The sequence below is a fragment of the Pan troglodytes genome, chromosome 4, assembly GCF_028858775.2.
Source record: "Pan troglodytes isolate AG18354 chromosome 4, NHGRI_mPanTro3-v2.0_pri, whole genome shotgun sequence".
Classification (NCBI taxonomy): Eukaryota; Metazoa; Chordata; class Mammalia; order Primates; family Hominidae; genus Pan; species Pan troglodytes.
In genome coordinates, this window is record NC_072402.2 from 125,107,182 (window position 1) to 125,123,686 (window position 16,505).

At 37.9% G+C, this 16,505-nt stretch overlaps 1 protein-coding gene across 3 annotated transcripts in view; it reads left to right on the forward strand.

Moving 5' to 3' along the window:
* Positions 1-16,505, forward strand: part of MEGF10 (multiple EGF like domains 10) — a 187,821-nt gene that overhangs the window by 47,680 nt on the left and 123,636 nt on the right. For all 3 annotated transcript variants that reach the window (XM_016953721.4, XM_001158953.7, XM_024356719.3), the window contains exons 3-4: positions 296-397; positions 1,705-1,805. In XM_016953721.4, the coding sequence (XP_016809210.2) occupies positions 296-397; positions 1,705-1,805 (203 nt within the window). The remainder of the gene's footprint in view (positions 1-295; positions 398-1,704; positions 1,806-16,505) is intronic.

The following is a 16,505-nucleotide window of genomic DNA, read 5'->3' on the forward strand; positions in this document are numbered from 1 at the left end:
AAAATAGGGAGTGGTATTTTTAAATTTGGGAATATTAGGGTTTATAGTGAGGAGTAAAAGAGAATTTTCTTTAAAATTTACAGCACAAATCGTTGTATTTTAAATGTATTGTTAAAATGGATCCTTTTGGGGTTCTAGTTTAAATAAAAACCCATAAAAACATGGAAATTCTCTGTTAAAAGTCACTATGGAGTTGCAAATGGAGATAATTTAGCTTACAAACTTTTAAATACATAGTATATTATTAATTTAAAAAAGAGAAATACTGATTTCTTATTTTTCCATTTCTTTTCAGCTACTCAGTGACTGTGCAAGAGTCATACCCACATCCTTTTGATCAAATTTACTACACAAGCTGCACTGACATTCTAAACTGGTTTAAATGCACGCGGCACAGGTAATAGAAGCTCAGGCATGTTTGTGAGTTTGGCTAACTGGGAATAGATTCTAATACAGAGATATTAATGACAGCAGAAAGTGCATCCATTCATTCAGTGAATAGGTATTGAGGGCTTGCTCTTGTCTTATTTTTGTGCCAAATCACAGGGGATGTAGAAAAGCAGAAAGGTAGCCCATGCCCTAAAGGAGCTTACAGCCTAACTGCAGAGAAAGTGTCTGCTGTTTACCATCATTTGTTAACAAGAATTCATCTAGCCTCTGTGTTGCGCATAACTGGGGGAGACACTGTTACCTATGGACAGCAGCAGATGTCAAGCAATTCATATCTTCGCATATGTTTCCAGTTGAACATCTGACTCAATTTAGGCTAACTTAAATTGACCCTTAAGTAAAACAAGATGTATTTTTTTTCTATAAATGTGAACACAGAAACAAAACTAAAATATAATTAAATATTAATGTTAGTATAGAAGGGAACTCTGATGCCCTAATTTTATTGGTAGTATACTAACATTTATAGTGTATGAGTTATGCCTTGAGTGCAGCATCTGCTGATTGTACTGCACTAAATGATGTTATGCTCAATGTCATTTCTTCACACAAGCTGGCCTTGGCCACTCTGTGTAAATTAGCATTTCCCGCCTGTCACATTCTATTCCCTGACTCAGGCTTTATTTTTCTTCACAGCATGTAATCATTACCTGCCATTATATGATCTAATCATTTGTTTAATGCATGTCCTTACTTTAACAAATTCAGCCAGATCTGTCTTCCCAAGTAAAATGTAAGTTCCTTGAGAGCAAGGGATTTGTATTGTTTTGCTCACTGCTCTTTCCCCAGTGTCTAGAACAGTGCCCAGGATATAGTAAGTGCTCAATAAACACATGCTATGTAAGTGAATCAGTGAATAAATGGCACTTTAGTTCAATGGAGAGGTCTTTTGTCTGTTAGTCTTCTATATTATAATGGGATGAGACTGCCCTAAGGTTTTTAAGGGAATTCTCTGAATTCTTCCTTTAAAACATATGTAAGTGAATGATGCTTTGATGGGTATCATATATGAATTAATCAATACTTTTCAACATATCTTAAGATAAGTGAAAGAGGGAAATCATGAAACTACTGACCCCTTAAAATAAAGCATAGATTGGCTTCAATAGGGAATCTTAATATCTTCTTAGCAAATTGATAAGTTAGTATTATATTGGTCTAGACATGTATTCCATATTTCTTCATAACTAGTTTGAAATACTTTGCTTTTCAGACTTTTATTATGTTTAATAGCTAATTTTTCCTTCTCTATAGAGTCAGCTATCGGACAGCCTATCGACATGGGGAGAAGACTATGTATAGGCGCAAGTCTCAGTGTTGTCCTGGATTTTATGAAAGTGGGGAAATGTGTGTCCGTAAGTAAGACTTTCACCCCTTTGAGATTCGCTAGTTTTTCCCAGTGCTGGTTTGCTTCCATTAATAGCAGCTGAGATAGAGGCCTGGGGAGATGGGTGTCTTGGAACATTCCTTTTCCCTCTGGTTGCTACTTTTCCTTGGCTTGTATAATGAAGGAAACATTAACTCTGTCCTCCTGTCTCATCCAAAGTCTCCAAATGAATGTTGCTTAAGGTGAAAACAGCTGTTACAGAAAGATGATTCAAGGCCGGATGTGGTGATGTAAATTATAATTCTTCAATAAATGTCTCATTGGAAATTGGTCAGGACTCATTGGACCTGGGTCCCAGAAGAGAACAGAGACCTAACTTTCCTGCAGCTGACCTGAGTCAACTTCCGAGAGGCCAGCATATTCTTTTCTGGTGCACAGAATGATGAGGCTTATTAAATGTAGAGGAGTTTTCACATTAAAAAATGACAATAAGTCTGCATCACAAAATAGAACTTCTTTTCATTGTCATTTTCCCTCTTCTCTATCCTCCCCACTTCACCAGTTCATTCTGAGATGTCTTGAGAGAAGTTTGGTACCTTATGACACACTTCAGAGAATCCTAGAATATGAGATGCATGTGAGATGCAGTTTGCAATTGAGATTTCTTTCTTTGTGTATAGGTCACTTAGAAGAGAGATCATTAAAGACTATTTTATTTGAGTATTATGGCTCAACACACAGCTAGAGGGACAGCTCTGCTTTCTGAGTTGAGATGCTGATGTTGAGTAGCATAGAGAGAAGGTTCTGCTGTAATTTGGAGGCACCAGGAATGACTGGATAGATCTCAGCTTAAGAATCTGGAAAGCCCAGTGATATCACTGGTTCTACCATCACTTGGCTGGGTGGCCTCAGATAAACCATTTATACGTCTTGGAGGTTCCTTTGCTGTCTCAGAGATAGGGCTTGGAATAGTACATATCTCATCTTTCTTCCAACCCCTGGATTCTATTCTGTATGCAGACAGGGGCAGCTCCTTAGCTTGGATTCAGAATCAGGGCTATATTTAATAATACATGTTCATAGAAAGAAAAATTAGAATATGTAACTAAGCAAAAAGAAGAAAATAAAAATACGTTGTGAATATTTTTCCTGGTCAGTAATTATACTTCTGTAACATATTGCAAATGTCAGTATATTGTTGCATTATAAATATTTGTTTAATCAATCTCAGCTGTTGAATGGTCACACAATTTCCAAATTTTACCTATCGTAAACTACTCTAAAGGACATCATTGTGGTTAAATAATTGTTCATATCCTTCATTAAGTAAAGATAAATTCCTAGCAGTAGAATTGCTGGATTAGAAGTGTACATATTTTAAGACTTTCGGTGTATTTCTAATTTAAATACCCACCAGCAGTAAATGAGAATGGCTTTTTGCTTATACCCTGAGCCAATCTTCCTTTCACTAATTTTTTCTTAATTTGCATTTCTTTGATTAATAATGATGCTGAATAAGAAAAATTACATGTTTATAATCAAACATCTTAGAGAATAATCATGAGCAGATCTCAGTGGCCCAGGCTGATGGGAAATTTTCAAAAGAAAGCAGTGTGGAGTACACACAGGGGTGGGGATTGGGGAGGCCTGGCCACTCAGGCTGGCCATTTCCCAGAGGCCTTCGGTGACATTATCTTGATGCCTTTACCTGGGTTCAACCTTACAAGCACAACCATCAACATACCAAGAGAGTACTTCTGCCTCCCAGCACACATTTCTATTAACCCAGGGGTCATAGAATTTGTATATGAAGCCAGGATGCTATTTTCCTAACTCATACAAAACTTGGAAAGGTGCTTGTGCCTGTCTTCTGGCCATACCTTCTCTCCCTGAAGGCCTGGCATGTGGGATGCTAGATTTCACTGGCAAGCTGGTGGGGGAGTGTAGATCCAAGCAAGCTCAGTTAGAGAGACAGCTTCAATGTTTCCTGGCATCAGCCGCATAATTCAACACCTCTGTTTTTTAACTCAGTAGTGCAGCCCTTCTTAGAAAGTTAGGCAATTCCACTAGCACTATCATGCCTGAAATTACATGGGTAAAAATACATTTTCTCTCCTGCTAGACAGCTTGCAAAGCATCCCCCAAACTGCTTGAATGGCCACCTCTAGCATTTGCCTCAAAAATTCTCCTTTTTTCTAGGCCTCTTGCTGACCAACTGCCCCTGAGACTGCAACATTTTTTCCTTTAGATATGCTAATATATTTAATCAGCTTACTCTCTAGTCTCACTGGCCTGGAAGCTGTTGGTCTCTGGTCTCTAAAATATTTTGTGTCTCTCCACTCTGATGTCTTGATTTCATTGCTTCCCCACACCCCCACCCTGCCCAACAATTGTTACGCTTCTTTGTTCTTGGAGGTGACTCCCAGTGACTTTTCTGTACTCTTCACAGTTGGCACAAGTGAGGCAAGCTTGTAGATAGAGAAGGAACAAAAAATACATGATTCTTGTTTGTGTTTTCATAGTCTCTTTTTTTCTACCAAGTTTTGCTGCCAGACAGATAACATGGTCACCTTTCTTAACTGTTTCCAGTCACCAAGATAAATTAAATACAGGAATCAGTCATCATTTCAAATTAATTCTTGGTAGTTTACCTAGAAGGAAAACAAGGATGATTTAATGCAAATACCTGTATTTGAAACAAGTTTCTTTTATGTACTCAAGTAGCACCTTCAGGAGAGCAGGTCCTGTCTTCCCCTCCCTCCCCACCTCTGTTTCATCCTGCCCCACCCGCTCCTCCATGATAGACCCCACTGTAGATGGTCATTCTGGAGGCTTGACATGGAACTGCCAGCTGCCTCACCCTCTTTCCACAGCTTTCTGAGGTTTCCTGTGGGGACCTGACCGGCTGTCTTCGTTATCAAGTGTTAGTGACATGTCCTTTTGGTTCTTATCTTCCCCTCACCCACTCCTCCCACTTTCAGAGATCAGAACACTTCACAAATATTAAAAGTAGCTCTTCATTAGAAAATTGTCAGGGATATGTTTGGTGAAGAATGATCTTCTCAGGGCCAAGCATGGTGGCTCATGCCTGTAATCCCAGCACTTTGGGAGGCTGAGGTGGGAGGATCCGTTGAGCCCAGGCATTCGAGACCAGCATGGGCAACATAGGGAGACCCCGTCTCTTAAAAAAAAAAAGTCATCTTCTCTAGGCTCCAGAGACTTTACTGAAGAGTGGGCTGCCAGTTCAGAGTCAGCTATGATTGAGGAAGGGGAGCTGAGTGGCCTCCAGGAGCCAGGCTCACCTTGTGAAGGAGTCTATGGAATAGTGCCAGTCTCAGAACCATAAGGACAGCTTGTAGATGTCACCAGGATGGTGGTAGGACCATGCAGCTTAGTTTAACTTGTTTTGGGAGAAAAGCAGGTTTCTATTCTACTTGTCCATATAAAGGAAGTCATTGTTCCTTTATCGTAGTCATTTCCTCTTTCACAGGAAAAATCAGACTCAACACAGTAGATTCAATTCAATTGAATAAAACATGCATTGATTGACCTACAATGTAAAAACCAGTGAGCTAGACCCTAAAGATTATGTATGTATATGTGAGCCAGACATACTTTCTGCCATCAAAGAGTTTTGCAGTCTAAGTATCTTTTTTAATGCATTTCAGACAACAACGAAGTCATGGTTAAATTTATTGTGTGCTTACTACGTACCAGGTGTATACATTATCTTATAAAATTTCTAAAACATTATGAGGCAGATATAATCATACCCATGTTAAAGATGAGGAAAATGTGGCTTTGAGAAATTAAATAACTTTTTTATTCTGATCAATCGGTGGTGAGTGGAGGAGGAGGATGCAGATATTTATGCTGAACAGAGAATGAGATGCTTTACCTAAATAAAATAAATGAAATTGGCAGAGTAGCTTATGAACCAACGATTATCCAACTCCTGTCCATGTCACATGTTGTCAAGAAATTCTCAGCTGCATCTCATTACATGACTTCAAATATTTAAAAAAAACATACGTATTAAATAATTTTGCCTTGAAAAAAAAAGTTGAGAAAATTCTCTGTTCTCTATGTTCAATTCCATCTCTCTTTTTAAGGTGACTAAAATCAGTAAAAATCTCTTTTCTTTTGAAATTGGATTTTTAAAATGTTCTTGAAAACAAAGAACTTTAGAGAAATTAAGTAAATAGATCTTACACATGCGGTGATTCTGTCTACATCGACCAGAGGACTGATCGCTGACCTTACAGGTATCGTTAGTGGATATTCAGGATTCTTGTTACTGCTGCAGTTTCTAAACTTTTGGGAAATTTAGCAAGGCAGCCTAGTCAGGTGCTCCTGCCTTCTCTGTACTGTCAAGGTTCCAGGGAAAAGGACAGTAGCTCAGAAAGATCCTGAAGATTTTAAGTTTCATATTAATACATTGAGGGCCAGAGCGTCCTGGAGTTAGTCTTTCATGTAGATTCACATGGAAACTGTCCCAGGACGAGGCTCTCATTTCATGTTTATGTGCAATAGAAGCAGCAGGTGGTCACTGAATGGCTCTTCATTCTGTCAGCTGTGGAGATTCTTGGAGAAGAAAACTCTAGTTTTCTTGTGTATAGAGCATGATGAAGAGACTGGCTCTGCTTCTGACTGGAATGAGCACACAGAACTTTTGGGGAGGCTGGTAAAATGCAGATTCTGATTCCATGGGTCCAGAGTGGGGCCCAAAGGTATGCATTTCTACTGAACCCTCAGGCTGTGTGGAACTCCTGGTCCACAGAGCAGACTTTGACTAACAAGGCTGTCTGTCCGAAAGACCAATGCATGTCATCAGGCAGGAAAGACCAGAGCAGAGAGTGTGGGCAACAGTGTGGTTAAAAGCCTTTTCTTAGAATGTGATTTGAAAAAAAGAAAGGATTGGAAATTTTTTAATTAAAATATTACTAGGACAGGAAGAAATCTGTGATTCCTTGTGGTGGTTTTACTCTGTTTATAAATTTAATTAGACTCTAAATTTGTTCATCCTTTAAGATTAATATTCTTGCCTGATCTGTGGTAAGAATTTAGACATGTTTCATTATTTTTGATTTGGAGATTTTTCTTTTATTTCAATTGTTTTTTAAGGAACAGGTAGTGTTTGGTTATATGAATAAGTTCTTTATTGGCGAATTCTGAGATTTTGGTGCACCCATCAACCGAGTAATGTACACTGTACTCAGCGTCTAGTCTTTTATCCTTCACCCACCTCCCACGCTTTCCCTTAAGTCCCCAAAGCCTATCGTATCATTCGTATGCCTTTGCATCCTCATGGCTTAGCTCCTACTTAATAAGACAGAATATACAATGTTTGGTTTTCCATTCCTGAGTGACTTCACTTAGAATAACGGTTCCCAATTCCATCCAGGTGCTGCAAATGTCATTATTTAATTCCTTTTTATGGATGAGTAGCATTCCATGGTGTGTATGTATGTATGTATGTATGTATTTGTCACATTTTCTTTACTTGTTGATTGATGGGCATTTCGGCTTGTTCCTTAATTTTGCAATTGCGAATTGTGTTGCTATAAACATGCATGTGCAAGTATCTTTTTCGTATAATGACTTCTTTTCCTCTGCTAGATACCCAATAGTGGGATTGCTGAATCAAATGGTAGATCTACTTTTAGTTCTTTAAGGAATCTCCACACCGTTTTCCATAGTGGTTGTACTAGTTTATGTTCCCACCAACAGTGTAGAAGTGTTCCTTTTTCGCCACATCCACACCGACATCTATTATTTTTGAATTTTTTAATTATGGCCATTCTTGCAGGAGTAAGGTGGTATCATATTATGGTTTTGATTTGCATTTCCCTGATCATTAGTGCTGTTGAGCATTTTTTCATATGTTTGTTGGCCATTTATATATCTTCTTTTGAGAATTGTCTATTTATGTCCTTAGCCCACTTTTTGATGGGATTGTTTGTTTGTTTTTTCTTGCTGATTTGTTTGAGCTTCTCGTAGATTCTGAATATTAGTCCTTTGTCAGATGTATAGATTGTGAAGATTTTCTCCCACTCTGTGGGTTGTCTGTTTACTGTGGTGATTATTTCTTTTGCTGTGCAGAAGCTTTTTAGTTTAATTAAGTCCCATCTATTTATCTTTGTTTTTGTTGCATTTGCTTTTGTGTTCTTGGTCATAATAATTTGGAGAATTTTAAGTACAGGTTGAGTATCCAAAATGCTTGAGACCAGAAGTGTTTCAGATTTTGGATTTTTCTGAGTTTAGGAATATTTTCACATCCATGATGAGATATTCTGGGGATGGAACTCAAGTCTAAGCATGAAATTAATTTATATTTTATATATATCTTATACATATAACTTAAAGGTATTTTTATACAACATTTTAAATAATTTTGTGTATGAAACAAGATTTTGACTGTTTTGACTATGACAGGAGCTCAGGAATGAAATTTTCCACTTGTGGCTTCATGTCAGTACTCAAAATATTTTCAGATTTTGGAGCATTTTGGCTTTTGGGTTTTTGCATTAGGGATGCTCCACCTGCATTAATAAAGAAATCCTCAGAGAAATGAAATTGAGAAATGTCCAGAGGAATGAAATAGTTGTAATATATGTGTGTGTACATATACATATGTGTACTTGTATATATGTGTTTGTGTTGTGTGTATACATATATATTGTATGTTTTTTAATGTCACATAACTGCCTCTTATAAAATTGCTATTGATTTAAATCTCAGTTCTTGTACCTAAATAAATATTGATCCAAACACATTCCAATATATTTTCCTTAACACATATCAGTTTTTATAATAAATATTTATGTATTCGAGAGACTTCTGTGGTTCTTCATGGGATGGCTTAGAGTTAACCAACACTTTTTTGTTACATACATTAATCCTAATGCATGTATAGGAACTATAGTTATGTTAGGGAGATAGAGAAGCAAGAAGTATGATTAGTTTAAATGTTTATGGTTGAGAAATCACTGGATACTATTCTCTGCTTTCAACATATAACCATCATTTGACTGTAAATTCAAATATGGACATCCTAAGTGGAGTGCACATGACCAATGTATAGTTTTCCAAGGAAAACTGTTATATTTATTATCTCTCCCTTTTGGCCTCCAATAAAAAAAAGTTCAGTTCAGATTGTTAACATAGAATGGAGAAAACACATGAATTAAACCTAGGTTCAAATCCCAAAGCTACCCTGCATGTGTAATGTCCCTGGGACACAACATCCTTGATTTCTGTGAACCTCACTTCTTAATCTGTAAGATGGGTTCTCATGCCTATTAATCATGTAGGGTTGCTGTTAGGATCTAGTAAGATATATTAAAGTGTTTTGAAAAATGCAAAAGACTTGCATGTACAGTATTAACTAACTGAAAGTGATGGTTCTGGACTTGATTTTAGTAATATTTGTGATGTTTGGATTTCAATTAGAAGATAAGAATTCTTCTGCTGTAGCTCTAAAGTTGAGTAAATATTAAGCCATAAGATTTTCATGAAGTTTAAAGTAATTCTCATGGCAATTCTTTATCACGAATATCAAACTGACTTGCTAAACTATGCACCATGATCCATTTGCTTATATCCATGTGCTTATGACTACTGTGATTAGAGATAATAAATATGATCAAATCTTCCTTTCTAGTCATATAAAATGTATTGTCTTTTGCTTTTCTCTCAGCAGAAGAGTGTCCCTGAAATGAAAAAGCCTGCCTTCTTTTTCTGATTCTAGCTTTGTAACACATGTAGCTATTTTAAAATGGAAATGCAATCAAATTTAAATGTGGAATTATTTTTATATCAAAAATACTTTTTTGATTTTTTTATCTCAAACTACAAAGGCAATGAATTTTTCATACAATAAGCCAGATCACCCAAATATGCTAACTACTATTTAGTATTTGTTAAACGTGAAGTTTGTGTGCTTCTATATGTGTAGGTGGGTGCATATGTGCACACACGTATATGCAATATGAAAAAACCTATTCAGAGATTTACTTTGTTTTTAATAATTAGTATTTGATTTACTATAGTTATAAATCCAAAAACATAGTTGCTTCTTAAGCAAAATTCAGCTGACAGATGTTTCATTCATTGGTCTAACAAATTTAACAAACACATTAAGAAGCCTTTGACTAATGTTTTATAAACTTAAACACCTTCAAATTTTTAAAATGGAATTCGTACATTTAATAGATTTGATTTTCATTTTAAATAATTCAGCTTCCAGGCTGACAAACCTTCCCATATACTTAAATAATTTTTGTAAATCTAATAAGCCCAACTTACAAATAAGGTGAAATCTTATGAACTCTAAAATGTTAAAATATAGGCTGGACGCGGTGGCTCACGCCTGTAATTCCAGCGCTTTGAAAGGTGACAAGAGCGAGAATCCATCTCAAAAAAAAATTTGTATTAGTAAGATTAAACTTTAAAATAACATTTTAAAATCAATTATTCCAGTACACATTTAAAGAATAAAATTAGTAAGCTGACCTTTTATTCTACGGACCACATTCTCTTAAATATTATAAATGTCCTCTTAAAACTAAAAATATGAACGCTATAGATTTTGATTCTCTCTCACATTTCTGTGCTTAACTGAAAATCTTCACAAGGTTGAAAGATAGTTACCTTCTAAGCATCACCTCATAATTTTTGGTTTAATTTTTAATATAAGTTTGGTAGTCTCTTCAATTCATTGAATTTCTTGATATTTATTTTTATACGGTAAAAACACATGACATTAAATTTACCATTTTAACTATTTTTAAGTGTACCATTCAGCAGTATTAAATATAGTCACATTTTTGTGCAACATATCTTTAGAACATTTTTGTCTTACAAAACAGAAACTCTAGACTCATTAAACACTAACTACCCCTACCCACCTCCAGCCCTTGGCAACCACCTTTCTACTTTATGTTTTTATGATTTTGACTACTTTAAGTCCTTCATATAAGTGGAATCAGACAGTATTCGTCCTTTCATGACTGGCTTATTTCACTTACGGTAACCATAATGTCCTTGAGATCCAGCCATATCGTAGCAGCATGGGACAGGACTTCCTTTTTTTGTTTTTTGTTTTTTTTAGGCTACACAATATTTTTTCTGAAGATTTTAAATATCAGAGAACATGGTCCTTGACTACTACCTTGATGGATCATACTGAACCTACCACCTGTTCTAGATGGCGTACCCAGTATTCATTCAATGTAAGACATATTATTTCCTAGTACTAGTTTCAAATTAGATTAGAACTCTCAATCCAGTTGGCTACTCTGATTGATTAAATTTTTGTGCATATCTTTGGTCATTGAGATATGTAAATATTTTTGGCCTAAGTACCATGATAATTGACAGAATTATGTATTCTTTTAATATAATTCTTATATGAAAATCTTATAAGATGTGTGGTCCTTTATTTCTTGTAAATGTTAAAATGATATCCCATTGCATTTTCCAAATTTCACGGCTATGTTTGGAAGTGAAATCACAACCTCTAAGTTCATCTTGTTCACTCTCTTCCACTTTGCCTTTGGGCTCATCTCACATATAGTCTGAAGTTACACCAGTGACACTGGTGTAGCTCTTTCTCCAGGGTGTTAATTTCATCTGCAATATCAGCAATCTCTAGACACTTCCCATTTCTTTGTCCCCACCTTTCAGCCTGCCCAAGGCTCCAGATAGTTCTCTAATTTAGAATTTTGACCTTGTTCCTAAGATAAAAATTTGTATAACTCAAGTTGTCTTGAATATTGTGTGTCCCAAGCTTGTCTGTTAATGTCTGTTCCCTCCCAATTGCTGTGCCTGTCTTGCTTCACTTTCTCCTTCTTTTCTCCCTGCCCCTTCCTGCCCTCCATTCCTTTTTTCTTCCTTCCTTGGTTCTCTTCCTCCTTTTGTCTCTCCTCCATTTTTTCCCCTTCTTCTCTCCTTCCTTTCTAAACAGCAGGCACACCGAAGACTGAAGGATGAGTAAATCACTGTTGATGTTCTTCAGGGCTCAGTCTGTACTAAACAGAAGGAATGAAATACAAACTGTGGAAGGAAGGGAAAGACCCCTGGGCCCTTCCCTTCTCAACTGTGCTACACTGTTTATCAGAAGTAAAACACCTAGGCCACTTCAAAAAAGACATAAATTTGTTGTATATATATTTTTTTCATTGATTTTTAAAAAAATTTTGAAGTTGTAGTTTTTATGGATACATAGTAGGTGTATATATTTATGGAGTGTATGGGATATTTTGACACAGGCATACAATATGTAATAATCTCATCAGGGTAAATGGGGTATTCATCACCTCAAGCATTTATTATTTGTGTTGAAAACAATTCAATTATACTCATGGGGGTAGAGAGTAGAATGATGGTTACCAGAGGATGGGAAGGATAGTGGGGGTGGGGTAGGGGGAAAATGGGGATGGTTAATGGGTAGAAAAAATAGAATGAATAAGATCTAGTGTTTGATAGCACAACAGGGTGATTATAGTCAGTAATAATTTAATCGTACTTTAAAAAATAACTAAAAGAGTAAAATTGGATTTTTTGTTGTATATATTTTTTAATTACCTAAAATTATTTTTCATAGTGAAGCTATTTTTTTATCTGTGTAAAAAACTGGAAAGCAGATGAGCAAAAAGAGAAAATAAATCATTCATAGTCCTGCCATTTTTGTTTGTATCTTTCCAGATATATTTCCATTTCTTTAAATTCAACATAAATTTGTAGGTTATGCCATGCATATTTTTTGTAAGCTGCTTTGTTCATTTGTATTATATTGTAGACATATTTTCTTGTCTATCAATTACATCTAAATAATAATCTTATAATTACATTTTACTATATTAATATATACTAACGTTAGGCACACGTAGTTTTGCGGCTACAGGGAGCATCATTTTATTTATCCCTTTGCATGTGTTAGTGATTCATACAATAAATTATTTTAAGTGGAATTTCTGGAATGAGAGGTATGCATACTGTATCATTTAGAATTAGATTTGGCTATGTAGTGCCTAGAAGTAGGCAAGCCAGCAGGGGACTCAAGCAGTTTTTACCTTTCTGCTCCACCATCTCTTTGTCACGTGCTCTCGCCAAGCTACAAGGGCATCTTTATTCTGCCACTCCTGTAACTTCACACTACACATGGAATGAGCCCAAAGGCAAGGTGGAAGAGAGTGAACAAGATGACCTTAGAGGTCGTGATTTCACTTCCAAACATAGCCATGAGACTTGCAAAGTGCAATGGGACATCATTTTAACATTTACAAAGTTATGGTCTTCATTTCCATGTACCATTATTGACCTCCACACATCAACAGACAGAATAGGTGGGAGAAAGAGGCAAATGGCAATGCCAACTGTTTCTTAAGGAAGGTTCCTAGAAGTGATCATGTTCCTTTTATATCCCACTGGTCACTTGGTCTCACCAAGCTGCAAATGCATCTTTAGTCTGTGTGGTCAGAGGCCCAGTAAAAATATATATAAATATATATATTTCTCTGGGAAGGGTAAAATGGATATTGGGAGACAGGAATAATCTTAGCCACATTTTAATGCATTTTGAGACACATTGCCAAATTGCTGTCCAGACAGGTTGTAACAACTTACATGACCACCAGTAATGTATGAGGGTACCCACTTCCTTACATTTCTGCTGACCTAAGTATTATTATTGCTTTCAACCTTTTGGGTGAAAAATGGTACCTAGCTTTATTTTGCATTTCCTAATCATTAATAATGCTGTTCACTTTAAAAACTTATGTTTATTGCTGGGCATGGTGGCTCACTCCTGTAATCCTAGCATTTTGGGAGGCCGAGGCAGGCAGATCACCTGAGGTCAGGAGTTCGAGACTAGCCTGGCCAACATGGCGAAACCTCGTCTTTACTAAAATACAAAAATTAGCTGGGCCTGGTGATGCACACCTGTAATCCCAGTTACTTGGGAGGCCGACACAGGAGAATTGCTTGAACCCAGGAGGTGGAGGTTGCAGTGAGCCGGAGCCGAGATGGCGACATTGCACTTCAGCCTGGGCGACAGAGTGAGACTCTGTCTCAAAAAGAAAGACAAAAAAAAAAAGCATTTATTTACCATTTGTATTTTGGCTTTAGGGCCAGGACCAGGGTGGGAGATACAGTGAGACTGCCTTGTTCTTCAGAGAGCCATAAGAACAATGAATAGAAGCAACAGGGGACAGTGGCAAATGAAAGAGAAACAGGTTGATTTGGGGGCTGATAAAGAAGACAGTTTGAGAGAGAGACTTTACTAACATATGCCCCAGAGAGCTCAGTTCCCATGGATGTGCCCAGCAGCAGCAGCAGGAGGCCCAGGCCCTTCCTAGCTCTTGCCCTCATCGACATCACGGATGCTCGTTCTCTCCTCACCCCATAGTTCCATTAGGCCTCCTTTCCCAAGACCTCAACTGTTTGCAGTTTGCAGGGATGATCTGGAGCCAGGGAAATTTCTTGTCTTCTCCTACTACCTACCTCTCCCATGAGCATTGTGGATAGAGGAATGATCTCTGATTTCTGGCAGTGAGGTAAGCTCTTGGCAGTCCAAACTGATATGTGAATGGCTTGACCTATGGAAAGGAGAGAGACTCGTGATCCCCACATACTGTGGTTCATTCAGGCACATGCTGGAATAAATGAACAACTATTGAGGTTGCCCTAGGGACCTAACCATTATTTACAACATTATAACTCCAAGAAAATTTACACAACTGGTTTCCAAACACATCTTTGAAACCCGACCTCTTAGCATGTTGGGGACTGCTTATAGATTTAGTAACATGGGACTTGGAAAAGCTCACAGGAAAAGCAGCAGAAGAGCAGAGTGGGAAGTTGGCAGCTACCCTCTGTGGGAAGGATTGGTTAATCCAGAGAGAAGGCTGGCCATACATTCTCAGTCGGATGTTCTTGGCTTCATCTCCACTGATGGCAGAGAAAGCGAATCATTGTAAGCAGCGCCGCTTGCAGCAGAATCGTGAATGGACAAAGGAGATGGCCAGGGGTCCCTTCTCCAGTCCAGCTCCCATTCTCTTTGCCCCACATGCCTTGTCTTCTCCCGCTGGATACTGCTGTAAAGGAAGGGACTGTTCTGATGATTATTTTGTTTGGGGTAGACTTAAGTCTGCTAACTCTGTTTTTGTTAGATGGAGAAAGTCAAATGGTAACTCAAAGTTCAAGTTCTCATGGGGGCGTCCAGGCAAGTGTGGCTTGTAAGAAGGACAGAGGGAAGAGGTTTGGGGACTGGGTAACCCACTTTATTGCCTGGCAGGCCAGCTCTGATGGTGAGAGATCAGTTCCCATGGATGTGTCCTGCCTGTCGTTGGCACTGGTTAAGAGAACTTTGGAACCGTAAATAAGAAGCCTTAACTCCCACACACTGAACTGTATATGATTTCCTGTTCTTAACAGAAAGGAGTGTGACAATTGATTACCAGAGCAGTGAATGAATATTCACAGCTGATTTTTAACTTGGCCAACTTTATGTAAAATTGAACCGGCTGTGGGCAGATAAGGAGCTGGAACTGTGGTTGGTGTCTATATGAAAAATAGTTCTGTAGATGAACTTTACCCTTGTTTGAATGTCATGCTTCAGAAAACAATGGGTTTTAAGCCCAAATTTTGAGGCGAGGGCTTAAAAACACCTGCAGTTCACTAACCCAGGACTCTTTTCCTTCCAGGAGGCAGATATGCTACACAGGTGGCACTTTGGGCGTCACAATAACTGTTTGCCATATAATACGTTTTTCTTTATTTCTTCTTTTTTAAATTAGAATATTATGTTATTTTAGACTGGAATTAACAAAAAGCTTTCTTTTGGGAAAGGGAGTGCTACCTCTTGGAAGTGGCTGCCTGGAACATTGTGTTTAGAAGGATTCTGAGGCTGTGTCTGGGCTAAGAGAGAAAGAGCAGAGTGACTCACTAGTGATTTCTGCCACGGGATTGGAGTGGCAATGGGTGGCCCGAGTGCGCCTCATTTGCCATCCCTGTATTTGACTGCATAGTATCCTGTGGCATTCTGGAATCATGGAGATAGCAACTGAGGCTCCTGAATCACACACCTGGCCAAAGGCTCCTGTTATACCTATGTCTGTCATTTAAGTGAGAAGTTATATTTACTGTTCTTGCTATTGTCCCCAGCAAAAAATTACCTTCCTTTGTGAGCTGGAATATTTGACATGCTTAACTCGGGATCATATTGTCAACAGTTTTGTGTTGGGGATGGGAAAGGATTTTCAATGGCTATGTTTTGCCTCAGTGTCAGCCACAGGGGGGTCTGATTAGGAGAGGGATTGGCAGGCTTGAGCAAATTGGGCACGGCTTCTGGGAAGAGCTGAACTGAAGATAGTTTCTTTCCCTACCTTACAATTATGTGAGGACACATTTAATTATTTATCCTGGCTTTGTATCATTTTGGTCTTTTCCTGCTGAAAAGTTTAGGGCCCAGATTCTTCAGGCTGAGAGGAGCTGCAGTGCAGGGAAGATGCCTTGTTTTGGGGTGAGAAGAGTTAGCCTTCGGCAGAGGTCTGTTTAGGGGAGAGCTAGGCTCCTTGGGTGGATTTGGGGAAGCAAAGGGAGACCTTCAGGAAAGGAGGAGTACCTCTTATTGGAGTTTGAGGCAGACAGAGCCTTCTGTTTTGGATTTGTTTGATTCTCTCAGGCTTGTTTAATGATAAAATTGTGATCTTGTCAAATATTAAAA